The sequence below is a fragment of the Dromiciops gliroides genome, chromosome 4, assembly GCF_019393635.1.
Source record: "Dromiciops gliroides isolate mDroGli1 chromosome 4, mDroGli1.pri, whole genome shotgun sequence".
NCBI classification, from domain to species: Eukaryota; Metazoa; Chordata; class Mammalia; order Microbiotheria; family Microbiotheriidae; genus Dromiciops; species Dromiciops gliroides.
The window spans coordinates 154,653,129-154,668,629 of NC_057864.1; the positions used below are offsets into that span (position 1 = coordinate 154,653,129).

The 15,501-nt window shown below is 35.7% G+C and overlaps 1 protein-coding gene across 1 annotated transcript in view; it reads right to left on the reverse strand.

Annotated features, from left to right (window-relative positions):
- Positions 1 to 5,665: 5,665 nt before the first annotated feature.
- The window catches only part of LOC122756312 (olfactory receptor 10J4-like), a 35,545-nt gene continuing 25,709 nt past the window's right edge, over positions 5,666 to 15,501 (reverse strand). Inside the window, exon 2 of the mRNA XM_044005538.1 lies at positions 5,666 to 6,603. Coding sequence (XP_043861473.1) covers positions 5,666 to 6,603 — 938 coding nt within the window. The remainder of the gene's footprint in view (positions 6,604 to 15,501) is intronic.

Below are 15,501 nucleotides of genomic sequence, written 5' to 3' on the forward strand. Positions count from 1 at the left end.
CTGAGGGGAAATGAAGGTTGCAAAACATTACAGAAATTTTTGAAGCAACCACTTCATCTTTTTTTTTTTTTTAGCTCAGAGCCACAGAGTTAAACATGTTTTGAAGTTTTAGAAATACCTGGCATTATATTAACCTGTTCTTTTAATCAGAGGTTCTTCACCTGTGTATGTGTATTTGTGTGTTTGTGAGATGGACTCCTTTGGCAAAGTCTAAGGAGCTTTTCTCAGAATGAATGTTTTTAAAAGGTTACAATAAGAAGCAAAGATTTCAAAGGAAGTGGACTATATTAACTTCTTTTGCTGAACTAAATTGATATGTATTGAGGAATTTGTTCTTTAGGTTTTTTTAAATAATTTGTTCTTTGGGGATTAGTGGGAGGGACAGATTGATGAAAAATACTGGTTATACTTGAAAATAAAAATAATTAACAAAAATACAATCATCAAAATGTTTAAAAACAAAACAAGGTCATAGATCTCAAGTTAAGAACCCAAAATAAATCATGTCTGGAAAGGTGTCATCAATACATCACCATAGGCATACATAGAGGGAGAACTTGCTTCCTTTCCACCCTGTATTGTGGTGGCCATCTCTCCTGAAACTGTGATAAGTATGTTACTCCTAGTGCTCCCGGTCTGAAATATTGCTCCTCAGATCAGGCAATCTTAGGGGTTTTTGGTCAGCTGGGGATAGATACAAAGGAGTGTAGATAGTCACAAGGTGACTGTCATGATGGCAAGGTCATGATAAAGCCTGCTAGTGGGGTAAGGATAGATAAGTATAGATGTTCCTTAGTCTAAGTAATCTACTATGAAATGACAGAAACAGGACTTCTAGAGAATCATAGCAACCATAAAGGGATCTTTTCACTAGTTGCTTTAACAACTGCTTAAGAGCTTTTTATTCTGGAATAGCTGAGGCTTTATTTCATGGTCCTGTCCTGAAAGGTAACCTGTTTTGCATTTAAAGTCTGTACTTCTCTTTGATCTAAATTAAGCTCTGTTGGCTAAACTACTTTACAGGTAGTAAGAAGATATTCTCGGGATGGTTTGAGATTTTCTAAGGTCAATAAACAGATATTTATTAAACACCTATTATATGACAATTATAGTGCTAAGGGTTCCAATGACAAAAATAAAATAGTTCCTGCTTCAAGAAACTTGCATTCAACTGAAGAAGATAGCATATATTACATATAAGTATAAAATATATAAACAATAAATAGGTCATTTTTTATGGGGAGAAGAATCACTAGTCATTGGGATAAGGGAAGTGGATGTGATAGAAATCAGGAAATATCTTGTCAGAAATGAAACTACACATAGAATTAAAATTTGGGGTCTAGGCGTCCTCTTTATTGGTATTATTTCCTTGTAAATGAACACCCTGACAGAGAGGAGTCCACTTCAGAAAGGGAAATATTCTAGGGTGGAGGATGGACAGTTGTTGAATGGACCACAGAAATAGGAATTGGAGAGTAATAGTGGTAGCAATGGTAGTGAGGGTTATAATGGTGGTGGTAGTAGTGGTGGTAGTGGTGGTGGTAGTAGTAGTAGTAGTAACAGCAGCAGCAGTGGCTGAAGTAATTCACCTTTGTATAGTACTTTAAGTTTTTTAAAGTGTTTTCCTCATAGCAACCCAGTGAGGTAGATAGTACAAATATTATCCCCCATTATATAGATGAGGAAACTGATGCTCAGATTAAATGACTTGTCACATGGTCACAAGAGGCAGTTAGATGGCTCAAGGGGTAGAGCTCTGGGCCTTGAGTCAGCAGTTGAGTCATTCAAGCCTGGTTGCAAGCCATGCTTTCTATTGATGCTACAAGTTCCAGACGGTGAGTTACTCTGCTCTTTTGAATAGACTTAGGCTAGAGCTAGGAGGATTATCTGTGTTTCTTCTCCCCTATTTCCTTGTCTTTGATTTTTATGAAATTCACCTTTGCCATTTATTTTATTCCCAATTAATAAAATCTGATCCATTTGTGGAAAAGAGGCTGCAAGGCTCCTTTCTTATTGACCTGGGAGAATTATCTAAAAAGGCAGTTCAGAGGGGAGTGAGCTTTGAACCTAGAGGTCCCTCATTATTTCTGGGACCCCAATATTTTGGCGAGCCACCCAATTAACTCTCCATACATTGAATTTGGCCCTTATAGTTTGGCAAGCCAGAACTCTCACTGTTTAATTTGATCATTGACAATGCTATGCTAAGGATTAGTGAAAATCCAGCAATCCAACAGTTAAAGAAGTGAGTCCAGAGACAACCAGAGTCCAGACCAGAGTCCAGTTTTCCTGATGACTTCTCACCACTCCAAGAAGACAAGATCCCAAAGACTTTAAATGAACAATTTTGTTTTGTTGTTTTTCTTTTTCCCTTCTGTTATTATATATCCCATTTGTAACATGTATTCTCTGCAGAGGCCCTCCCTCTTCTGGGACTGTCAAAGTGCCGGTTCATGAGGGACTGCCCCTCTGGACAAAATTTCCCCTTTTTCCCTTTTCTATATTGTTATTAACATATTGTTTGTTAGCATAGGGTATTATATTCTGTTATTTTTGATGGTTTCATCAAGGAAATACCCCATGTTCCTTGAAGAAACAAAGGGGGGAATGTGGTGAAATTATTAGAATTTGGCTGACTTCTTTGGGAGGGGCCACATCTGGCTTGCCCTGAAGTTTTGTATGCTACTGAGGTCAGAAGGAGAAACCTCTATCCATAGGCAGTTTTTTAAGTACCTTCCCTTTTGGGGAAAGAAAATGAGATGTTTGCTTATGGGAGTCAGTGTCTCTTCCAGAGCTCTCTCTTCTTAACTCTTCTTGCCTTCAGGTGGCTCAAGCAGGAGCAGTTGAATCATTCAAGCCTGGTTGTAAGCTGGGCTTTCCATTGAAGCTACAAGCTCCAGGTGGTAAGTTACTCTGCTCTTTTGAATAGACTTAGGCTAGAGCTAGGAGGATTATCCATGTTTCTTCTCCCCTATTTCCTTGGCTTTGATTTTTATTAATTTCACCTTTGCTGTTTATTTTATTCCCAATTAATAAAATCTTATCCATTTATGGAAAAGAGGCTGCAAGGCTCCTTTCTTATTGACCTGGGAGAATTATATAAAAAGACAGTTCAGAGGGGAGTGAACTTTGAACCTAGAGGTCCCTCATTATTTCCAGGACCCCAATATTTTGGCAAGCCACCCAATTAACTCTCCATATATTAAATGTGGCCCTTACAGTTCAAATCTTGCTTCAGACAGTGTGGCCCTGGACAAGTCATTTAACCCTGTTTGCCTTAATCTACCAGAGAAGGAAATAGTGAACCATTCAAAATCTTTGCCAAGAAAATTCAATGGGCAGTATTAGAGTGCTATGGTCCACCAGGCTATGAAAAGTCTGACACAATCAATAACAACAACAACACATGGTCACAAAGCAAATAAGGATTCAACCCACATTTGAATGAGTCTCCTGACTTCAGATCTAGAATTCTTTTCACTAAATCTTAATCCCACATATTGAGTGATAATCCTTTCAGAGGTATCTCAGGAAATGTGAGTGGTATTCTCATTCATATTTAGGAAAGGTGGGAAGCTGAGTGTTTCCCCACATGTTTTTTTTTTAATAAAAATATTTTATTATTTTCCAGTTACATTTGGAGATAGTTTTCAACATTTGTTTTTATAAGATTTCTAGTTTCAAATTTTTCTCCCTCTCTCTCCTTCCTTCCCCATCCCAAAGACAGTAAGTAACCTGATATAGATTATATATGTACAATCACATTAAACATATTTCTGCATTATTCTTGCTGTGAAAGAAGAATCAGAGCAAAAAGAAAAAAACCTGAAAAAAGAAAAACAGCACCAAAAACAAAAGAAATAGTATGGTTCAATCTGTATTCACAATTCACAGTTCTTTTTTCTGGATTTGGAGAGTATTTTCCATGATGAGTCCTTTGGAACTATCTTGTAACATTGTATTGATGAAAAGAATCAAGTCTGTCACAGTTGATCAACACATAATGTTGATGATACTGTGTACAATGTTCTCCTGGTTCTGCTCATCTCACTCCTCATCAGTTCATACAAGTCCTTCCAGGTTTCTCTGAATTCCTCCTGCTCATAGTTTCTTACAGCACAATAGAATTCCATTACATTCATATACCACAACTTGTTCAGTCATTCCCCAATTGATGGGCAACCCCTCAAGTTCCAATTCCTTGTCACCACAAAAAGAGCAGCTATAAATATTTTTGTACATGTGGGTCCTTTTCCCTTTTTTATGATCTCTTTGGGAAAAAGACCCAAAAGTGGTATTGCTGCCTCAAAGAGTATGCACAGTCTTATAGCCCTTTGGGCATAATTCCAAATTGCTCTCCAGAATGGTTGGATTAGTTCACAGCTCCACCAACAATGCATTAGTGTTCCAACTTTTCCACAGCTTCTCCAACATTTATTATTTTCCTTTTTTTGTCATATTAGCCAATCTGATAGGTGTCAGGTGGTATCTCAGAGTTGTTTTAATTTGCATCTCTCTAATCAATAGTGATTTAGAGCATTTTTTCATATGGCAATAGATAGCTTTGATTTCTTCATCAGAAAATTGCCTGTTCATATCCTTTGACCATTTCTCAATTGGAGAATGACTTGGATTCTTATAAATTTGATTTAGTTCCCAGTATATTTTAGAAATGAGGCCTTTATCAGAAGTACTGGCTATAAAAATTATTTCCCAGCTTTCTGCCTCCCTTCTAATTTTGGCTGTATTGCTTCTGTTTGTACAAAACTTTTTAATTTAACATAATCAAAATCATCCATTTTGCATTTCATAATATTCTCTATCTTTTGTTTCATCATAAACTATTCTCCTTTCCAAAGATATGTGAGCTTAAACTATCCCTCCCTCTCCTAATTTACCCATGGTATCACCTTTTATGTCTAAATCATGTGCCCATTTTGACTTTATTTTAGTATAAGGTGTAAGATGTTGGTCTATGCCTAATTCCTGCCATACTATCTTCCAGTTTTCCCATCAGTTTTTGTCAAGTACTGAGTTCCTATCCCAGAACCTGGAGTCTTTGGGTTTATCAAACAGTACATTACTAAAGTAATTTACTACTTTGTCTCCTCTGCCTAATCTATTCCATTGATCTTCCACTCTATTTCTTAACCAGTACCAAATAATTTTGATGATGGCAGCTTTATAGTAAAGCTTCAGATTTGGTACAACTAGCCCACCTTCCTGTGCATTTTGATATTCTTGACCTTTTGTTTTTCCAGATGAATTTTGTTATTATTTTTCTAGCTCTATAAAATAATTTTAGGTAGCCTGATCGGTTTGCCACTGAATAAATAAATTTAGGTAGAATTATCATTATTATTATATTAGCTTGGCCTATTCATGAGCAATTAATATTTTTCCAATTATTTAGATCTTATTTAATTTGTGTGAAAAGTGTTTTGTAATTGTGTTCATAGAATTCCTGGGTTTGTCTTGGCAAGTAGACTCCCAAGTTTTTTATATTGTCAACTGTTACTTGTGTTTCCCCATTTGTGACTAATCACATCCAACATTCTGGAGTAGCTAGAGAAATGTCTATTTTTAATGCACCACATGGTGAAAAGAAGAACTAGACTCATTCAACTGGACTTATAATCTTACACTCACTTGTAATGAACTCCTAGGAGAGAAGTTTCCAGCCTAGGGCTTTGCGTAAGGCATCTTTGATCTCCTTGTTCCTCAGACTATACACAACAGGGTTTAGCAAGGGTGTGATGACAGTGTAAGTCACTGAGATAAGTCTATCTTCCAAGGAATTCTGGGATTTGGGCTTGAGGTAGACAAAAGAAGTACAGCCATAGTGAACAATGACCACAGTGAGGTGAGAGGCACAGGTAGCAAAAGCCTTCCGTCGCCCCTCAACAGAAGCAATCTTGAGGATAGTGGAAAAAATGAGGACATAGGAGATGAAGACCAGGACCATAGGCAGAACAATAACACCCAAACTGATGAGCAAGGTGACAAGCTCTTTAATAGTTGTGTCTGCACAGGCAAGTTTCAGCAGTGGACGGATATCACAGAAGAAATGGGAAATGGTGCTAACATCACAGAAAGGCAGGCTGAACACAGATGGCACTTGAATGATGGCTGTGCCAAGGCCCATGCTCCATGACCCACATGCTAACTGAGCACATGTTGTCTTTCCCATGATGACTGTGTACCTTAGTGGGTTACAGATGGCCACATAGCGGTCATAGCCCATGGCTGTGAGAAGGAAGCAGTTGTTGACACCAAAGGTAAGGTAGAAGAAGAGCTGTGTGGCACAAGCTGGGATGGTAATAGGATGGTATGGGAATAAGAGTCCAGTCAGCATGCGAGGTATTATAGCCACAGTATAGCAGGTCTCTGAGATAGATAACACACTCAAGAAGAAGTACATAGGTGTATGGAGTTGTCGATTGAGATAGATAAGTGTCAAGATGAGAGCATTGCTGGCCAAGGTCAGTAGGTATAGGGTGAGGAAAATCACAAAGAGGAGGAACCGGTGCTTCCATCCAAAGCTAGAGAAACCATCTAGGGTAAACTCACTTACAGTGGTGAAGTTTGCCCTTGGCATTGATGAAATCTTGCAGCTGAAAAAAAGGATTGGAAGTGGAGAGGAATGAAGGTCTGATCATGAGGTAATCTACTTATAAAGTGACCATCACTGGGCAGGGGGAACTAACTCACCAGGATGAGATTATATTCAGATTTGTTATGTAATAATCATTCTCCTAAGATCTATTATTATTATTTTTACCATTGGCCAAGTGTTTTACTGTGGGAATTGACTATCTTTGATTTCCCCTTTATGACATGCACATAATGATTCCTAGGACCTCCATGATGGATTGGAGAAGACTCACAGGATCACAGACTTAGAGCTGGGAGGGACCTTAGAAGTCATCTAGTCTGAACTCTCACTATACATTTGAGAAAATGGAAAATCAGAGATAAAGTGACTTGCCCAAGGTTACATAGGTAGTGAGTGGCAAAGTCAAGATTCAAACCAAGGTATTCTGAGGCCAAAGCATTCTTCCCACTGCAACACTGAAGAAAAGTAACAAAAAATAGAGATATGGATATTGGTCCAAAAAGTGGAGGGACTGGAAAAATGTGCCTAAATCTCTAATTGCACCCACTCTAAGAGACAAAGATTCACATAGATCCTGGGTTACATGGAACTGATGATATTCTAGAGACCCAGCAAAAACTGACGACCCTGAGATGAGGAAATTTGCAATCCTTATTTCAGGAAACTATAGAAGAAAATTAAATGGAAAGTGGTTTTTTTTTTTTTTTGCTCTTTTTTTTTAACAAGAAAAGTATAAATAGTTAGGGAGGAACCTAAAGCTAACTTACCCAAAAATGTTGTCACCAAATTCCAGAGTTTCAGTTTTATTGAAGGAACCTTGTGAGAATCCAGAAGATATAAGTTTATATATTAAGAAACACCATTTCTTCTGTAGAACTTGTTGATGACAAGAAATGAAACAAAGCACTGAAATATTATATATTAAAAAGAAATATATTTCAGCTTGCAATTTAAAATATTTTACTTCTTCTGCCAAGATGGCAGAAAAAGGAAGTAACCCTCTGAAGCCCTCCCAAATTTCCCTCTAAAAAACTATTAAACTGCCTCAGAATAAATCTAGGGGCAGGAAAGTAGCTTGTCATCCCAGCAGGAAAGGTGGTAGAGGAGTCATTGGAAGCAGCAGACAGCCTTCCAGCAGGGAGCCTGCAATAAGGCTCCAAGCTTGGGACAATCCACCAACAAATCTCTGCCCTCCTGCAAACCAGCAGCCCCATAGTCAAATGAGCAGTCTTTGTAGCTACAGCTAGGTTCCATCCCAGTGACACTCCCTCTAGAACAAACTTCTAGGAAGGCCTTAACCCCACTGCTGACTAGTAGTGAAGCCCCACCCTCTTGCCCTTTGGGCCTACCAGCAAAGAGGCCCTGTTTCCATAGCAACTCAGCAGCAGTGTCCCACCCTTGGCAGAGACAATGCCTAAAGGGTTATAAAAATGTATGTACCTTTCAATCCAGCAATACCACTGCTAGGTCTGTATCCCAAAGACAATCAAAAAAGGGAAAGCAACCTATTTGTCCAAAAATATTTATAGCAGCTCTTTCTGTGGTCACTAAACATTGGAAATCAAAAGGATGCAGATTAATTGGATAATGGCTAAACAAGCTGTGGCATATAATTGTAATGAAATATTGTTGTGCTATAAGAAATGACAAATAGGAATCTTTTTAGAAAAATCTGGAAAGATTTACATTAACTGATGCACAGTGTGGTTATCATAACAAGAAAATCATTGTACACAGTAACAACAATATTGTTTGATAAAGAATTGTAAATGACTCAGATTTTCTCAAAAAGTTTTGTATTACTGAGGCTTTACAATGTTCCAAGATAGCCCCAAAGTACTAATCATGAAGCATATTATCTGCTTCCAGAGAAAGAACTGATATTGATTGAATACAGACTAAAGCATGCTATTTTTCCCTTTCTTTTTTATTTTATTAAAGTATTCATATACAAAATTACTATTATGGAAATATTTTACATAATTGAACATGTATAGCACATCTGATTGCTTACCATCTCAGTGAGGGGAGTGGGGAAGGAGGGAGGGAGGGATAGAATTTGAAACTCAAAACTTTAAATATTTTTTTAAATTGAAAAAATTATTATATAACTTTAAAAATAAAATAGGGTATCTTATGAGATTGAACCTTTTAGTAAAAAGATGGAGCATAACAATATTAACAATTATTATGCAACAATGGCAATCCAAATTCTGGAAATAAATAGGAACTTAGAATAATAAAATCATCAAAGAAACTTAATAAGGGTGAAGTAGTACTTTCTGTTAAGAATCCAAAACCCAAGAAATATATGACATTAATACAAATATATGAAGAACCATTCTCTAAATAGGTGACTTGACAAATGATATTAAGAATTCTCAAACAAAAACTTGCAAACTAGTAACAACTATATGAAAAACTGCAAATGAAAACAATTCTGAGGTTTCACCTTACACCAAAAACTTTACAAAGATGGAAAAAAGTGGAAATAGTAAATATTATAGGGCATATGACAAGCATACTAATATGCTTCTGGTGCAACTATGAATTGGCTCAAACATTCTGGAAAACTTTAATGTCCATATCCTTTAGCAATACTAAACATATTATTCAAGGATGTAAAAAAGAAAATGAAAGATCCTATATAAACTATAATATTTGTAGCAGCATGTTTTGTCGTAGGAAAGGGTTGAAAGCAAAATAGATGCCTGTGAATTGGGAAGTGGTTAAACAAACTATGGTATGTGAATGTAATATAATATTACTGCACAATAAGAAATTACAAATATCAATAATTCAAAGAAGCATGGAAACACTTATTTGAATAAGTGTAAATAATTCAGAATCAGAAAACCAATGTAAAAAGTGACCATGATGATGTAAATTATAAGAACAATAAAAAGAAGCTAAATATTGTGGAATGATAATGACTAAACTTGGTCCCAGAGAACAGTTAAGAAAATGTACCTTACTACCTTCATTGTGGAGATTGGGAAGTATGCATGTAAAATGTTGCAATATTGGCCAAACATACTGTAAAATTATTGGAAACACTGGGATATACATATATTTTTTTTTTTTTAGTGAGGCAATTGGGGTTAAGTGACTTGCCCAGGGTCACACAGCCAGCAAGTGTTAAGTGTCTGAGGCTGGATTCGAACTCAGGTACTCCCGACTCCAAGGCCAGTGCTCTATCCACTGCGCCACCTAGCTGCCCCCTGGGATATACATATTAAATGATTTTGAATGTCTTTTTTGCTGATGAAAATATTTTCCTAGAGCAAGAAAAGGATGGATTAACACTCAAATATTAAAAATTGCATAGAGGTAGGGGCAGCTAGGTGGTGCAGTGGATAGAGCACGAGCCCTGAAGTCAGGACTACCTGAGTTCAAATCCGGCCTCAGATACTTAACACTTACTAGCTGTGTGACCCTGGGCAAGTCACTTAACACCAATTGCCTCACTAAAAAAAATTCCATAGAGGAGGCGAGACTATTGACCCTTAGAAATTCCATCTTGACTAGGGGGTCATTGAAAAAACAAAGAAAGAACACCTATGTGATAATCTCATGGAGAAGGATTGGGCACACAGGAAGGAACTAAAAGAAAATCGGTGAACCAGTATTTTTGAAACTGTGGCCTCATGAGTGATGACTCAAGGAAGGGACAGGATACTGAGCCTCACTCTTGTCTGGATTGGGAAAGGGTATCATGAAAAAAAAAAGTAAAAGTAGAGTTAGCAGATCTGGAATTGTGCTAGACAGAGAAGTAAGATCTGGGATGTGTGAGAGGAGAGACCGGGATCAAATTGTTTCAAAGGAAAAACTATACACATCTACTATTTCTTTTGGTGGGGCAATGGGGGTTAAATGACTTGCCCAGGGTCACACAGCTGGTAAGTGTCAAGTGTCTGAGATTGGATTTGAACTCAGGTCCTCCTGAATCCAGGGCTAGTGCTTTATCCACTGCACTACCTAGCTGCCCCCTACACATCTACTTTTAATTTTTTTTAAAAAGGAAATATTTAGGGATCTGGTTTTGGAGAAGGAGGAATGTGTATGTTTGTGTATAAAGGTCTGAAAAGGAATTAAGCTGTTTCTAGCAAACAAACTGTTGCTGGTCCTAACTTTTTGAAAATTAAAATAACAAATTGATGGAAAGAGAAATAAATAATAATATTAACCCTGAATCTAAACAATGTAACATCATACATAAAATAGAAGAAATTTGCAAATGCATTAGAAAAATGACCTAACAATTCTCTGCATACAAGATTAAAACATGTTTCAAGCAAAAAGACACATAATGTGTTAAAGGAAAGGATTTCAACTGAATAAAAACACTGAGAAGTTGGAATCATGATTTCATATAAGGTAACAGTAAAATTGACACTACCAAGAGAGACAAATATGGAAACCCTATTATATTTAAAGGCATGTTTGTGTGTTTGTATCCATATATATATATATATATATATATATATATATATATGAATACACACACATCTATATCTATATGTCGACATCTACATCTATCTATATCTCTAGCTGTACCTGTATCTGTAATCTGTATCTATATCTATATAACCAGACCTGTGATTTCATAGGTGTAGGGAATGCTTGTGGTGAAATTCTTTTAAAAATGCAGACTAGCATGTTCTTACAACTGATAATCTAACAGGAGTACCTAGAGCACTGGGAAGCTGAATGATTTACTAAGGGGCAAATAGCCAGTAGGTGGCAGAGGCCTTGAATCCAGGTTTTTCTGATTTCAAAGCCAGTTCTATATTCAGTTTACAATGCTACCTCTCTTAAATATACATGCACATATATTTAATATAAATGAAAGCACCTCTAATAACTAAAGGAAAAACTATCTGAAATATAAAAATTCCTAGAGAATATTATAATAATTATAGGTTATTGTAGCATGCTTCAGAACTTGTCATATTTAACATAAAGATAAATAAGAAGGAAATTAAGGTTCTGAGAATATGTTTGGAACACTAAATTTGATCAGTTTTTGATAATTATGGTAAGCTCAGAGAATTCTTATTTGTCAGCATTATATTATACTATTAATAATAGTAATACTAGCTAACATTTATATAGTTCTATAAGGTTTACAATACTCTGATTTATGAATTATTTTGTTTTATGTTGATTTTTTTCTTCTAGGTATATTCCATATTTTATCATGTACAATTTTTAAAAATAGGTCAGTTTGATATCTCAAGAATTAAAATAATTCTTGAGATATCACCTCACATCTATTCAAATGGCAAAGATTCAGTTTTGAAGGGGCTGTGGTAAGTTGTTTTATGTATGTTATACCTTTTAATTTATTATAGTTTTTAACTTATTTAGACCATAGCTCTAAAACATTCTTGCCCTACTTATACACTGCACAAACAATATATTCAAGAATGATATCAATAATATGTTGCTTCCTATTAAAATAATAATAATAATAAAATAATATCTAGAATTTGCTTACTACTTTAAAGTTTTTAAAAAGATTTACAGGGGGTGACTAGGTGGCACAGTGCATAGAGCACTAGCCCTGGAGTCAGGAGGACCTGAATTCAAATCCAGCCTCAGACACTTGACACATACTAGCTGTGTGACCTTGGGCAAGTCACTTAACCCCAATTGCCTCACCAAAAAAAAAATTAAATAAAGAGATTTACAAATACAATCTCATTCAATCCCCACAACAACCTTTGGAGGTAGGTGCCCATCATCCCTATTTTAAATGAGAAGACTGAGACAAATAAAGTTTCAATGACTTGCCCAGAGTCATATAGCTAGTAAATATCTGAGGATGGATTTGAGGTCTTCTTAATTCCAATTTGAACACTCTATCCATTATACCACCTAACTGTTAAAAAAACAAACAAAAAACAGATTACATTTTATTGCCTGAGGAACTCAAATAAATGCTGAAAGTTAAGCTATGAAGAAGAAGAGTACTATAGGATATATAATTAGAAGGCACCTCAGAATCCATTTAGTCCAATCTTTTCACTTTACAAATGAAATAACACACATGTATAAGTTTTTGTATTTGGACCCCTGTCCCTTGACTCTAGAGTAAACATTTTTTCCACTGCATAAACCCAGGAATACAAACTAATTGGTAATAGGTTTTTTTTTTTCCCCAAAAAAACTTCTAGGAAAATTAGAAAGCAGTTTATTCAAAAAAATATTTAGACATAATTTTTTTGGGGGGTGAGGCAATTGGTGTTAAGGGACTTGCCCAGGGTCATACAGCTAGTAAGTGTTTAAGTGTCTGAGGCTGGATTTGAACTCAGGTCCTCCTGAATCCAGGGCCAGTGCTCTATCCACTGCATCACCTAGTTGCCCCCTAGAGATAAATATTTTACTCTATACAATAATAAAATTCAAGTGACTAAACAATCTAAGTACTTAAAAATCACACTATAAAAACAAAAGCAAATGGAAACATGTTTTTAAAAGCTATAGATAGGAAAAAAGTAGTAATCAGGTATAAAATAAATTTTTTTTAGGGAGAGTTTTAAAAAAAATCAATTTTGATTACATAAAATTGAAAAGCATTTGTGGAATTAAAATCAAGGTAATTAAAATAAGAGGTTATGATGGGGGACAAACCTTCACACTTTTATCTTAGATAAAAATATGACATTCAAAATTTATGTAGAATTTATACTACTTTCATATATTAATATATGAAATTAATCTAAGTAAAGTGCTAATATCTTTTTAGGAGTTTTCTTTTTTCATTTTCTTTTCATTCTGAATTTAAAAACACCAATTAAATGAGCAATTTCATATGCAAGAAACAGAGTGTATTATATATGAAACCATAAATTCCTGTTATGTAAAGCTTGCTTTTAAAAAATATTATAATAAATTCAATATATAACTTTCAAAGATTTCTCACTAATTTGTGGTTCTGTTTTCTCTCTTTTTTTATTTTTTAGAGGGGAATCCCAACCCTAGCCTCATTCCGCCTCCTATCTCATCTCCCAAAAGAAAAACAAAGAAAGAAAAACAAAGAAAGAAAAACAAAATTATTTTTAACAAATATGTACAATCAAAGAAAACACATTCCCACATTGGTCATATGTGAGAAAATTTTCAAAAAATACATACAAAGTATAAACAACCATCTCAAATAAATACACATAAGAAATCATTAGAGATCTAAGAAATGCAAATTAAAATAATTCTTGAGATATCACCTCACATCTATCCAAATGTCAAAGATTCAGTTTTGAAGGGGCTGTGGTAAGCCAAGCATACTAATTTACTGCTTCAAGTCAGTAATAATAAAAGTAATATAAAACTACTTTTGAAGTTTCTCTTTATCTCCATTGAATTGACACACATAATAAAAGATGGAAATATTGAATGTTAGAGTAGCTACAGGAAGACAGGTGAAGCTGGGAATTCATGCAACCATTTTGTAAAACCATTTGGAATTAGGCAATCATGTTTCCAAATTGATTCAGGGATATTATTATTATTATTATTATTATGATCCCACAAAGGCCAATCTCAGCAGGAAAGACTCATACAAACAAAAATACTCATAGCAGTATTAATTGTAACAGCAAAAGCTATAAACAAATTGGGTCTTATATATTAAAATTGGTAAACAAATTACATATGAATGTAATTTTATATTATCTTGTTACATAGAATGATGGCTACATAAGATCAAGAGGAATGTGGGAAGATTCCCATGTAGGATACAAATAGAAGAATAAAAAAATATTCAAAATGAGTAAGAAAATGTAAATAAAGAAAATAAGGCAATGGAATTCAGGTCAAATGCAAAAGACAATGCTCAGAGAGGATCATTAAAGCTAAAACATACATCCTTCATTTCTATTAAAAAGTGGGAAAATATGAAGGCATAAATACCAGTTACTATCTGCTGAAATATCTGTGCCAGGCAGTTTTGCTGAACTGTTTTGGGGAGTATAATTTATGGAGTGGTGGTATGAGAAATCTTTTTTGTTTTTTACAGTATCAAAACAAAATATATCCTTTTGCTTTTTAAGGAGTTGCAGAAGGAAAAGACAGTGGGATTTCTCACAGAAAACAACATGAGATATCATATAATTACAGAAACTCCATTTTCTCTCCCCCTTCAATGTCACTTACACCTTGCTGAACAGGAATGACACTCAACCAGAAGGCCAGAGAGAAAGGTTAGGAAGATGCTTAAAAAGGAAGATAGATGCAGTAGCCACTCCCCTTGTTCATCTTTAGATGTAGCCAGAGTGTCAGTATCTAAAGCAAACCTGTGTGAAGGAAAGGAAATTCAGAATTGAGAGAACACACAGCCTGCCAGGACTGGAAGGGTGAATCACAGCAGGCTTTCCATCCACTTATAGCCCCATCCTCTGGAAGAATGTACTTTTAAATTTTGAGAACCAGAAATCCAGCTTTGAAGCTCTCAGGGAGGAGTCTTTCTGTCTAGCCCAGGACCCTGGAGTCACTTTCCCTGAAGGTGTCTGGTCCATCCCTGCGGGATGGATATGAAGAATCAAGATCCAAACAGCAGGGTGCCTTGGGACTTTGTTGCAGATGGGCCTCATTTACTTGATCTCAAAGAGAATGCTTTGGGAACTTGGGGTTGGCTTTGATTCCAGGCTAGAATTCTGAGGGCAATGGGAGTTGCATGATGGGTGAGAGCTATTTTCCCCTTAAAAACAAAGCTATTGACTTCAGGCCATGGTCTGGCAAACAGCTTTGATATGTTGCCTGTCTATCTGCTTTTTTTTGCACTAATAACAGAGATCACCTGAACACAGAGATGGGTTCTTTGCAGAGCAGAAGAGGGAGAACTTCAAATCCCAAACAAATGTTTAGTATGAAGCATATTG